Source organism: Python bivittatus, unplaced genomic scaffold, assembly GCF_059951505.1.
Source record: "Python bivittatus isolate LINGU-HERP-01145 unplaced genomic scaffold, Pbiv_v1 ctg000610_np1212, whole genome shotgun sequence".
NCBI classification, from domain to species: Eukaryota; Metazoa; Chordata; class Lepidosauria; order Squamata; family Pythonidae; genus Python; species Python bivittatus.
In genome coordinates, this window is record NW_028277088.1 from 58,213,295 (window position 1) to 58,227,291 (window position 13,997).

A 13,997-nucleotide genomic window follows, 5' to 3' on the forward strand; every position below is an offset into this window, starting at 1 on the left:
TGGTTGGAATTTCTATCCAACCACAGATCCATTTTCAGAGCAAATTGACACCTATTAATCATAAGACATTTTGCAGGAAGCTTAAGATTGCACTGGGTCCTGAGATCCCTTGTTGCCATGCATAAGCCTTTCTCAAACAGGGTTTGATGTAACCAGTTGATTCTATTACTTTGAATAGCTATAGGAAGGGTACCTTATGCACCCATTTTCCCAGTTCCTACTATGCTGATGCGATTGATGGATTGGATAAAAAGGATAACATACAGCATCATACATGGCTTGGTGGCCTGCCACCATCCAAACAAATCAAATATCTGAAGGTGGTGGTAGTGGTAGAGGAGATGGTAGTTTATTCTCTCTTTCTGTCTTCTTACAGAATGGGAAGGAATTTCTTAGGATTGGGACAAAGCATTTGTCACTGGCCAGCAAATTAGCACTGATCTCCAAAAATATTGCTGTCCTGAAGTGCAACTTCTGATTGACTATCAGTAATTTACAAGTGTTGTAAACAAGCAAACATACCGGTTCCTGTAGTATCCTGGTACATTCAATTAATCCAAACATCCTTATCAATCCCAGCTGCATTTTAATTATGTGGAATTTAAAAAGTTAAAGAAGTTGGGCAAAGAAAAGGCTGCTTATGATTTAGAAAGTGGATAATTTTGAGCAACAGCATAGTAAGATTCCAGATGGCCTATTCCTCTTGTGAATAGGACCAAAAAATCATTCACTTCAACACTGATTTCCTTTCTTATTATATAGAATCCCAGACCTGTTGCATTTGGTCTGGATTGGTAGAGATAGATGAACAAAATTTTATGTGGCTATTTAGACTAGCCATTGTATCTTTTGTCCATTTTTTAGTGTCAGAATGAAAATGTAGGCTAAAATGACAGTTACAGCAAGTTCTTGTTTCTATTTTGATTTGAAATTTATTGGGTACATTTTTTCTGAACTGAAAGTTATTATTCAGGCTGAAAATTCTTTGCCTTCTGCTGGATTTTTTATAACCTCCCAATCTAGTCTATTGCTCCAAGACAGGAGCATCTGCAGAGGAGAGTCAAAAAAATCAAGATGGTGGTCATCATTGTGCAGTCAAAGCCTCTGAGCCTTTTTTTATATCCTTGTTCCAAGATCACCCAATATCAGCCAAGTGTTGCCTCCTGCTGCTATATAAAGATTGAAAGGCAAATAAGTACCTATTTTTTTTACACAGAAATTGGCTGCTGAACATTTCAAAAGTAAGGTTTCTAAAGTTTTTGAAGTCACAATCATTATATAATTAATCACACAGAGAAAGATACGTGATTATTTGTGGAATCTCTGTATTTTTCCTAAGCAAAGCATCTCTGTGTTAAGCTGCCTGTATATTAGTTGCCACTAGATGTCCTCTGAACATAAATCTTTACTGCTCTGCAAAAATGATGAACCCTTAACTGAGCACTTGCCTAATGAATATTGTAACACTTTCCTCTGTATGGCATTTGAAAAAGTTCATTTTCTGTGAATGAATGCTGTCATAGAATTTCAGTAGTGCTGCTCACAAACAGTGGGGTCACAAAAACAAATACTTTGCTCTTTTTTACAATTTAGATCAAATAGGCTTTTTCTTGGTTTAAACCACGGGTCTCAAATGAAAATGAAAATGGGGGCCACATTACATTAAATGTGCTAATTGGTGGGCCGCATTTATGCATCATACAAAAATGCAACCAACATTAAAAATCAATTGAAATTGAAATGTTTATTTGGAACATACTGGATAACATTACTCAATGTATTCAACATCATGGCAGCCAGCCTTGTTTCCCTTTGGCTGGTGACCATACAATTTATCATTCAAACCAGAACACTTTTGAGAGCAATAGGAGAAATAAAAATAATGAAATAATATAAACATTATATAATTTTTAAACACATTTATTTATTTTTCCTATGCTTCCCACTGACCTTGCTTTCTATCCCAGCAGCTCCTTCGACAGTTCCAGCTTTCATTTTTCATGTCATCAGCAGGCAGATAAATTAACCAGGTTGGGGAAAACAGAAGGTACACAAGCTGGCACCGTGAGGGAAAAGCAGAAGTGGTGCCAGGCACCCTTTCCCCACTATTACCTACTCTGGGGCAGCTATCACCTTCTTCCCCATCAGTGCAGAATCGCATGGCACAGGTTTTCCTTCTCCCCTGCAGTAAGCATTGGCGATGGTGCCATGTAAGCCGGCACTCTGGAAGAGACGCTGGGTCTGCAGGGAAGAAAGTAGCAGGAAAAGGGTGCCCAGGACTCAAAAATCCAGGGCCAACGGTGAACCAGGACATACAGTTGAGCAACCTACCAAGATATTGCCTACCAGGCATGGCCAAATGGGCACAGTGGGAACACACGGAGAATCTGGGACTCAGCAGGCTATATCTTTGAGACCTCTGATATAGCTGTAACCAGTAATGACTGTTTGCCCATATTATCAAAATCTGATATTTTAGGGCATGTTTTTATTAACGAGCCCTAAGAAGCCAAGCTGTTATGTCATGGATTATGTATTCTAAAACATATCTCAGAATCCATGGGTTGTGTTAGCAGACTTTACACATGGAGAATGTACTCTGTTTTTGTTAGAGACTTGAATTCCACCAACTAGATGCAGGTAAAAAACTATAGCTGGGAAAAAGAATTAGAAAAATATATTAAGTTGGCTTGGCTTACGTATATACTTACAATTTTGAAATACCATAGATTATATACTTTCATTTTAAAAACCCATTTTGTTTTGCTGCTGTTAATATATGGAAGTCATAAATGCTTGCTGAGCTACATTTACTAATACTATGATCTACAACTATATCTCATTTTACCTTTTGCTTACTCCCATATGACAGAGTCTAGGAGCTATGTAAGAGATGCTTTAGAATTCGTTAACAGATGCTACAAAAGTTTGTCTCAAATGTAAAAAAACGTGCTAAACAAGGGACCTATCTAGAATACATTTTTTTCAGGAAAATTTTAAATTTAAATATAAAATAACTTTGTTGCACCTAAACACAAAGACTAGCTATAATAAATCTATATTTTTAAGGTACTTCAAGACCATTATATAATAAAATATAACAAAAATAGCTAACCCTTCTGGAACTGCAAAGCCATTTCCCTTTGTTCTCAGTGCGTGTCATGCACTCTAGATTTGGATGACCAATCTGTATCCCACATCAAGCCCAATACTCCCAGACAGGAGATGATTTCAGCTGAAATATCAACTTAGAAATAGAGATGAAAAAAAACTGTAAATTTTGTTTTGCTTTCTTTGTTTTTCCAACCAAAAATTAATCTCAGCCATTTCCCTAAGTACTTTTGTGCACATTTCTCTTGCACATTTTAATTACAGTTTTATTCCTACGCACACTTTTTGCAAGCAATGTTCCTACTTCCTTTGAAATCAGTCTGTTTTGTACATATTTATTCCTGGTACACACTTTTTTTAGATGCATATAATGCTTTATACTCTCAAAAGTATTGATCTTGTTGCATATATATATGTTAGTTCAGGAGATGGGAACTGGGTGAGCTCATATAAAAAATCAGATGGTACGAATTTGTCCTGTACCCTTATCAAAAGCTCACAATTTGAATATGCCTTACCTTGACCAGTTTGTTTTAGTGCCTACTTTTTTCTGATTTCTGTTAATGAGAGGAAGAAGATGTAGGGTTTCTCCACTGCTAGTGTAACTACAACAGTCTTGGGTCCAAGAAAAATAAGGCCATGTCTAATGATCTATGTGTGCACTCACCACAGCTAATAGTGGTAGCAGGGATGTTTCCTACTGTACAATAATCCTGTGAAAAGGTTATCAGTAAAGCCCCTTGGTGTGCTGCTGAGCAGCAGTTTGGCAGGTTTGGAGCAAAGGAGGGCAAATAGGCAAATGAGGTCATAGCTCCTAACAGAATTCTTTGTGGAAGAGGAAATGTTGAGGCCTGAAATGAGAAAAACTGATTTTACTACTAAGCAATTAAAAGTACAAGAGTGCTGTCTCTCCTCCATTATCCTTGAGTGTTGTTATCTGACAGCTCTGTGTTGGTTAATCTGCACACCTGTGTTTCATATATTTTAAATAAATGGAAAGTGACCATTTTTCAGGGCAACTAACAACAAAAATCGTACATAGATGAAGATATTATAGGGATTCAACTAAATAAGGTTTGGCTCCTTGTTCTTAATTTGAGGATCTCTTTCTGTTTCATTATCATTTACTGTTTTCCTTGTTAAGACTTAAAACCTTCTTCTCTGCTGTCATGGACTCTCCCTTCCCCCAACAATGCTTCGCTGCACTGATGTTTCAGCCCTTAAGAAACTCTTTCATTCTGCAGGTGTTCGAAAAGTCAGTGGAAAAAGTTGGCTACTGAAGGTGGGGATTTCCTGTGGAACATTCACTGAGAGGAAGAGGGAGGGCCATAAAAAGCTCAGTGAGATGGCAAGCACTTTTCATTGATTGTATTTCTCTAATTCTGATTAAGGAATCACTAGATATTAACAAAGCTCAAACTGCTTACTATCTAGTCTCCTAGGCCTGGTTTGCCATGCATGCACACTGATGTGCTGCACATTTTAAAGAGTAGACATTATGGTGGATAAAAAAAAAGGCCAAGGAAGTAAAATTTGATCTTGGTCCAGTTCCTTCCCCCAGGTTGACCGTTATTCTTTCTTTACAAAGTGTTACAACGGTTGTGTTTCAAAGCAGTATGGTGTTTCCTTCAAAAGTATATTTTCTTCAAATTATATACTGTATCACCCAAACGTCAATCTTAAATATCTTAAATGATTGTGCAAAGTAAAACAGTAGCTTCAGATACCAACTGTAAAATGTAAAACAAAAAATTTACAAATGGAATGTAAGTATATTTCAGGGCTGATACATTAACTCCTGGTTTCAAGGCAGAGGTCAAGTATAACCTGACAGCAATCCAAAGCTAATAACATTAAAGTGTATTCATTTTCAGTGGCACGTTTCTGGCAATCCTCGCCCAGGATAAAATGATAATTGCTATATCAGATCAAATTTCTCCTATGTATACTGTAAAAATAACTATTAAAATCAATTATTCCTAGACTTTTGGGGGTCATTCCAGGGTTCGAATAAATTCTGCAAAATGATGCTTACCAATTACTTGTTGCTGTTTGGGCCAGAATTGGTCATTTCTATTTCTTGTGAGAAAATAAAATAAAAAGAAATAAAATTTCATAATAAATTCTTTTCGTAAGTAACTTTTTACTCCATTTTTTGAACATCACTATAAAAAAAACTTTAAGAGCCATAACCCTTGTTTTTCAAAACACTTTTCCAGATTTTTTTTATCATAGATTTTTGCAGATCATGCCAAAAACACTTAGTATTTCAGTTTGAACCCTCTTCTCAACAGGTGGTCACAGAACAACATGGGGAGTGATTCCTCTTTCATCAGTGCAGCAGTCTCAGACAACAATACCCAGCCTGAAATCTTTTATTTTGCAATAAAACACAAATAGAGGGCGTCAACATATGCTTTAAAATGCACAATTAAAAAATGGCCATGTGCATATAGTGGTTGGTAGCTAGTCAATAAACAAATTACAGTAAACCTATGCTGATTAAATGCTAGGCACTATGGCTAGAAACGTAGTTAACTTACCTAGGCTTTCAATGAGTAGAACTACCACTGTTGACTTCCCAAAGAGGGGCAGGTGTCATATCTGTGACCAAAAACATAATGAAGCACATCACATAACCATGGAGATACAAACTGCTGAAACCATGCTGCTCATGACACCTGTTCATTGTAGACATGTAGCTAATGTAGTACTGTATGTTGTTTTGGCTGCATGCGCTATAAAATTTATGTTAGAAATAATTCTAGAAATAATTCTTAATTTCTAAGAATATTGCACTGATATCACTAGATGTATGCTGATGTACTAGCACAGTACATTTTACAATGTAAAAACTGGGCGCTCCATAAGTTCCCACACAGTGTTCTTGTTGGTCTTTCAATTTTATTCTGTAGGGTATGAGTGAATTTAATTACTTCTGTGCAACTGAACTAATGGCTGAAAAAGGACAGTTCTTGATGAAAGAGCAAATGGTATAATTTTAATACTACACCCAGGTACTTTATTTGTATGGCTTTCCTAGAGTAATTTGACCCCCAAACTCTGAATTGTTATGATCTTTCTTTTGACCATGGGTTAATAATGTTTTGAATGAAGCCAACGAGATTGCAGGCCAATTTTGGGATAATGTACTTTCACTTGTCATTCCTATGTGATAAACTCTCCAAAAAAAATAGAAAACTTGTCCACTTGTTTTGCTCTAGGCATATCATTAAGTACATGTCACTTCCTTATTTGCCTTAAATATTATACAGCACAAGTCAGTGCCACATATAAAGTTTACTGTGGAGCAATTGTAAATTTGACAAGATGCTGAGTAATCTCTTATTAGCACTTACCTAATTTTAAACTGGATATTAAAAGAATCCTGTAGATTTACCTGTTTAGGTGCAAATATTACAATGTATTGCAAACTACAGCCACTGGAAATTGAAAACAAAAGCTCTGCTTTTCATTTTTGAACTAATGGACAGGCTCTGAGTCATGGGGTATTGCTTTCAGATCTATGAACCCATGATAAAAAAGATACCAATAGAAGAGAATATATGTAGCTCAGGGTTGCATTGTAGAGTTCTTGGGGTTCTCTGAGCTTGGTTGTTTTCTTGCAGATGTTTTGTTACCCAGCTACTGTAGGTAACATCTTCAGTGCTAGAAGGGAGTGGGGTTTGCTCTCTGTTTATATACAGTAGCTTGCCCTGTAACTGTTGAGGGAGTGCTGTTTTCTCCTTGGTAGTTCCTTGATTAGGCTGTTGTTTACTGCTTGATTGTCTGTCTGAATTGGTAGTTCTTTGATTAGGGTATTGTTTACTGCTTGTTTGTCTGGGGTTGATCCTAGTGTTAATCCCTGCTTATCTAGGTGTTGATTGCTGATGAGGAGGTGTTCTGGTCTTTTTGTTTCTTTTTTATTGTCTCTTTTGAATAGCGTGTAAATGTTGTTTATCTCTATGTCACTGTTGATGGCTAACTTGTCTGAATACCAAGCTTCCAGGAATTCCCTCACATTTTTGGATTTAGCTTGATCTAAGATGCTGACAGTTTCCCAGTTGAAACTATGGTTCAGTCTGTCCACGTGTTGTGAGATTAAGGAGTTTTCATTGTGTCTTCTAACTGCTAGTTGGTGTTCATGGATGTGCTCTGCTAATCTTCTGCCTGTCTGTCCTACATAGTGGCTGTTACAGTCCTTACACTGTATATTGTAGATGACTCCTGTTTTTTCTTCTTGGGCTATTGGGTCTTTTGGTTTATTTAAGATGTTTTGGAGGGCTTTAGTTGGTTTGTGTGCTGCAGAAATGCCATGTGCTTGTAATAGTCTGTTGCTTGTTTCTGAGATGTTTCTGATGTATGGTAGTGTTATCCTTTTCATAGCTTGTGTTGGTTGTGCTGTAGTGGGTTGAGTGATCAGGCACTTTTTGATAAAGTTGCGTGAATATCCATTTTGTTGGAAGATGTTAAATAGGTGGTCAGTTTCCTTTTTCTGCTGTTCTGGGTTGCTGCAGTGCATTTGTGCTCATCTGAATAACATTCTTACACAGCTCGTCTTCTGGGAGGTGGGGTTGTTACTTTGGTAATGGAGCACTTGGTTAGTGTGTGTTGTTTTTTTGATAGACTTGTGTTTCTAATTTGCCATTATTTCCTCTGTTGATGTGGATATCCAGGAAGGGTAGTGTGTTGTTGTTTTCTTCTTTCCTAGTGAATTTTATTCCTTTGAAGATGCTGTTGATTATTTCATGCACATGCCACTTGCTCCTTTGTTTATCTATCTTCCTCACATAGAGTTGCTTCCACTGTTTCTGTTGTGGAGCCTCCTTTGTTTGAACTTATAAATCCCCATCCTTTCTCCTCAACTTGCTGAATTTTTCTTCAGGGACTGCTATGAGCTTGTATTTGCTGCAAATATATCCCATAAAAAGCACACTGAATAAGTGAAGAGGAAGACCTCATAGGAAATTAAGGAGGAGTTCCTAATAGATTATCCAAAATAATCCCATATTATTTTGCCATAAAAATTGCTGGACATAATTCCAGATTCCTACATGTCATCTTCCCTTTTTCTTCTTAGGGCACCACAAATAGAAAGGCTTTTATTTTATACCTCCAGCATAGATACTCTGATGTCCATCCTTTCAGATACATTCTTTGGGGAGTCCAGTACATCCTAAATACATTTTTTTGATGAATTAACTTTAATCTCAGATCTGTTGATACCATTTTAACATTTTTAAGGACATGAATCCATTGATGGGGCTTCATCAGAGATTCTAGTTCTTTAGTTAATATTTTAAATATCCCAGAAATTCCCACCTTAAAAATATTCTTGAGCTTTTGATAGAGATATGTAATAGGTTTTAATTCTGTTGTGGATTCCATCAGGTAAGAGAGCAACTCAAGTGCCACTGAGACAGCCAAAACATCTGGTCCATATTGAGCCCAGTACAAATTTTTGATTTAGAGGGAAAATCTATTAGGAACTCCTCTTTAATTTCCTATGAGGTCTTCCTCTTCACTTATTCAGTGTGCTCACTCCCTGGAAGCCTTCTTATATTTCCAAAGACCATGACACCAGACATGAAATAACTTGAGTAGAATAAACAAGGATAAACCTAGATGCAATAAAATGCACAAAATCATATAATATATTGACAGCTGCTGAGTCAATATGAAATTATTGTCTAGTGGGATTAGACATTAAATATGTCTAATTAATCCCAGAGAGGATTAATTAGACATATTTTAAACAGATATCAGATATATCAGTTTGTTGACAGGGTGGTAATAGTGGCAGGAAGTCAAGCAGAGTGTTACGGTTAATAGTTTTATCACTAGAAAGTAGAGTGTTAATACAGCATATTTGCCCATTTAGTACCACTGCAGGAGGAGGAAGAATATACAGTATGTATCTGAAATCAGATGATAACGGGGAAATGTGAATTGTGTTCAACTAATTCTGAGCAGGAACAATTGATCAGCCTGAAATTGCTTTACTTTGAAAATATTCAGGCATTCTTAACCTACCCTGAGGTTCACAGATTTGGGGATTGCATTGGATATAGATATCATAAGTACAATATTTTAGGAGGCTAAGGACTATTTCTGTCCAAATGTTACAATGCTGGGCCATATATGTAATTATGCAATTATGCAAATTATACCTGTCTTTTAAATAAATTCAAAAGGTCTGGGATTTGCTGCTATCATATTAAATACAGATAGGAATATACTATTTTTTTCCTCTCTTTTGTCATTTTTCAAAGAGAGCAGCCATTAACCACAAAACAGCTTTAATTGTAACAAAAAGTTCCATGTTAACTCTGGCTTTGCATGCTCTAAAGGTCAGACCACTTTACAAATAAAATCCTTTGCAGTGTGTAATGAGATTCAGATGTTCCCACTCTTAAACATTTATTAAGGGTAAGGTAATTTTTCCAATATTACTGGATATATTGCAAGATATAATGGAATTTCATGCAGTGGATCTTCATCCTCTATTCTCTGTGCTACATTGCTCTTTCCACCAGACTTGATGGAATTGCATTATAAGTGACTCTATTAGAACGATTATATTTGAATAGCCAGATATATACTAGTAAGTGTAATTTGAAAATATAGAAATGTATTCTACTTCCTATCTGTTTTTAGAAATTCCCTCCCCAATTAAGGCTCATTCAGGTATGTAAAAGAACAGCACATTTCCTGCAAAATATTCCTACTGAGTGCATATGGTTTGGTTTGTTCAGTGTTGGAATACTGGCCTCTCTTTTAGCTTATAGTTGATGGTTTGGCTGATCTATAAAGAGACTAATTTTTAAATGAGTCTGGAAATAACTTTCTATCATTTACTTTGAAAGAGAAGCTGATGTAGAAATATCCTCTTTTCAGATTTTTTCACTACTCAGGAAACGTAGGACTACCCACAGACAATATATTTGATAGTACCAATATATCAAATATATATATTGGATAGCACCTAAATAATATATCAAGCTCTGAAAATATTGAAATATATTTATAACTACTTTTTTCTCTATTCCAATTTTTGTACTACATTAAGTCAATGCAATTTCCATACTATACTGTTTTACTTTCCTCTCCATCCCTTTCTCACAGATAGAAATATAAGCAAGCACTTTGGCTTAATTACAGCTATCAGGAAGTAATTATTTCAAGCTTGTGCCCATTCAATCAATTCCTCTTCTCCCTTTAACTTTTCCCTTTAGCTCTCCAAACACCTTTGGATACACTGGCAAGGTTCATTGGTCAGCCACCCAACCAGTAAATTCTAATCTTCCACCAACATCGCCATCAATAATTTCACGAATGTATGGGTAAGCGTAAGGCACTTTACTTAATTTGCTCAGTTGCATTATAAAGAAAATCCTAATTATGGTTATTTCATTAAAGAACAATTAAATATTAAGCATGACATTTCTTTGGTTTAGTAAAAAAAATGGGAGTCAAATCCCATAGCAACTCTAAGCGAGTATTCAGCATCAGTACTTGCTTCAGGATTCCTGCATTCCATTTGAAATTTGGGGTGGAGTACGGAGCACCAAAGTACATATGGCATGCTACAATGTTTCATATATCTTTCTCTCTCTTTTAAACAACAGCAGAGGTTAGAGAAAGTTGTATCCTGTTAATACTATCATTAATTTTTTTACTCAGTAACATCCATTTAATTGGCCCTTCACTAAGAAAAGCAGCGCAAGTCCTAACCTGGCAATAGATTTCCATAGGTCAGTGCAGAATGTCCTTTTGTTCAGAGCCTAAATATGTCGGGGTTTGAACAGAATACACTACAGGATGTTAAGCACAGGTATGCTATGTAATACTATTCTAGGGAAATCTTGTTCTTCCTCCTTTCAAGAGTAGGCATATGGCGATCAAATTTCAAAAAGGAGATATTATTTGGCAGGTGCAACTGCTATTCAAGAAATATTCTTTGACTTCAAGCCTTTATTTTACACCTCACCTTTCATAACATTTTCAGTTATTTCTTTTCCCAAAGTTTACATTCACATTTTTAACATTTTTTTCAATTAACTTATATCTCTTAAGCTTTGCTAGTTCCCACAAAAGTCTCATGATAGTTGTAAATGAAACTATATCTATCCTATAATGTCTTTGTTTGCTATGGTAAACAGGTCTTACAAATTGAAGATTTCTGAGGGAGCACTAAATTTTTATCATAGATACATCAAATTGTTCAAAAGAAAAAGAACAACAACATTTGGGGACAATATTGGTTATTAAAATGGTATTACTGGAGTTAATCAGTCTCAGATTAAATATAAACATCCTTTGTAAAAAAAAAAAATTCGTCTTTGCATTAGCACTGTTTTCTTGTAAGAGTTCTATAATATAGAAACCGTAGGTTTGGTGGAAAGCTATATTTCCACCAAAATGAAATATTTCATTTACAAGCAAATGAAAATGAGCTTGTAAAATCCCTCATTTGTGCATATATGGTATACAAACTATATGGACAGTATATAACTCTTTCTTAGTTGATTGCCCTGTGTTATCTCTCCCAACCCACCATATACACTGAATATAATTAGTATATTGTGTTAACATTTATATATGTGCCATAGTAGCAAGATACCAAAGCAGCTGTGTCCTCTAGAGTGTGCATAATGCTTTTCAAAAGCTAAAGCAGAATTCTAAACTCATATTAGTTTTGATTTGCAGTGTTATGATATCCCAACAAATTCTATCTACTTTCTCCTGACATGAATGGGGATGATTGAGCTTGAAATTCACATTCATATAAAAGTTACTTTTCTTGTCATTACAGGTACTTAGCTAAACATGGACAGCCAAAAGAATTCCCACATTGGGGGCCCTTGTCACAGATCGTTACAACCACTGATCCACAGAATTCTTTCAATAAGAAGGAAAAAGAACGACTTACAATTTGAAAGAATATTTGTCTCAGTAGCACAATGCTGAATTTCAGAAGATCAATGGGAAATAAGAAATAGTCACATGGATTACTTTTTAAAAATGGGCAGGAATCAAAACTCCTTCAGTGTTTGTCTTTATCACATGGGAAAGTCGTGTTCCACATAATAATGCATTCAAGTACATATCAACATATTTTAATAAAATACCACATTTTCCCACATTTTTATGAAAATCCCATAACTCATTAACTAAAATGTATTAATTTCCAAACTTTATAATTATTTCTTCATGCCTAGTCACAGAGAAGTGCCTTGTAGTATAGTGTTCATTTCTTACCTCTGGGACCGAATGATACAATATATGGAGTGAGGTCAGTAGAACTCTCTGATAGAGCATCCATTCTTTAATGGACTGGATTTCTTAATCACACGCATGTAAATCCATTAAAAATAATTGCAATCCTAATCCTACATAAGGATTGACTTAAATAAGACAAATTCTTTCGATTGCAGCCTCTTGCAGTCTTTTCACTTTGCTTTACACTTGCATGATCTACCAAATAAAATTCAGCCTATCAACCATTCCATGCTTGCTTACTAGGGCTTTGATAATTGTCCTGGGTTGCTGTCTGAGGCATGAAAGGATGTCAAGCAACTTTCAAACCGAAGTACTTGGCAAGTGGGCTGCATTTGGCTTAGCAAAACAGTTTTTGTGAGCCTGACTTCAACTCTTAATTCTCAGTTCACTAAGACCATTCACAAGAAATGACATAATCTTGTCATATTATGGCTTGTTACAGTTTAATGTGAACTTGTGGTTTGTAAATCATTGCTTATGATTTAGTACATTGTATGAACCATCCAGTTTGATTTATTCAAATTGTGGGTTAGGACTATATGTAACCCCAGCCAGTGTGTTACCAAATGTGTCAAAATACATTTTGAATTATATGCATTATTTAAATTGGAATGCAAATCTGTGCATATACTCAGAAGTATGTCTGATGGAGTTTATCCCATGTCAGCATCTACTGGATCAAAACTATGAGGATCCTTTTCCAGAGAGGTACAAAACGGTTAATATAAAACACCAAAGTGAAATGTAATGAGACTGTGGAGGATAGGTGATGGGATATCTTGCATGTTGCATTTTAAAATTTAAAACTAGGGGGGAAAAGAAGCCAGAGCAGGGCTGAAAGGTTTGGGGAAGAATATAACCTTTTCTCAGCATGCCTATTCTCTGTTCTAAGTAGCATTCCCAGAGTGGCTATGTCTTTTCAGAATGAAATACATAGACCTTGCTTTAGATACCCTTCAGCTGCTTTTACACTTTGTTGGTGTGAAGATGATTTATTTCATTTAGTTTGGTCTTCATAAACCCAGAGTTTGGGTTTTGCTTGACAAGAAATGCAAATAGGGAAAAAAATAATATGTACTTTACAGGCAATGATAGCCTGTATTGTAATGTCCTTCTTCAAATGGCCATACCCAGTTCAATCCATCCTATTTTTCTAGAGTATTGTTTCTTTAAACCCATATGCAAACTTTGTTAGTTCATAAAGTAGTGAAAATGTCTTCCATTTGCCTTTATAAAATTATTTAGCATGTATGGTATATAGGAACAGTAATGTATTTTGAAAAGAAAAGTTTTTCACTTGTGAGAAATAAATCATGTGAGCATTTGAAAATGATAACATGACAGTGAGTGACAAATGAAACAGAAATGAGAACTATGCTTTATTCATATGCTGGTTTTGTACCTCTTTAATTGTTCTGCTGTCTCAAAAGAATGCTAGGATTTATAGTCAGACCAAGTTAATGACTTTAGATATCATTGGCCTCCACAGAAACCCATGATTCCATGGCTCCCTGGCAGCGGGGCGGTGGTAACACTGGCAGTGCTGGGGCTGAAGTAGAGGCCTGGGGCCTTCAGCAGTCTCAGTTGGCCACTGCTGCCCCCAG

The 13,997-nt window shown here is 35.9% G+C and overlaps 1 protein-coding gene across 1 annotated transcript in view; it reads left to right on the forward strand.

The window, feature by feature from the left end:
• The window catches only part of SPMIP7 (sperm microtubule inner protein 7), a 36,275-nt gene extending 24,098 nt beyond the window's left edge, over positions 1 to 12,177 (forward strand). The window contains exons 8-9 of the mRNA XM_088150669.1: positions 10,347 to 10,454; positions 11,927 to 12,177. Coding sequence (XP_088006795.1) covers positions 10,347 to 10,454; positions 11,927 to 12,050 — 232 coding nt within the window. The 3' untranslated portion in view covers positions 12,051 to 12,177. The remainder of the gene's footprint in view (positions 1 to 10,346; positions 10,455 to 11,926) is intronic.
• The last annotated feature ends 1,820 nt before the right edge of the window (positions 12,178 to 13,997 follow it).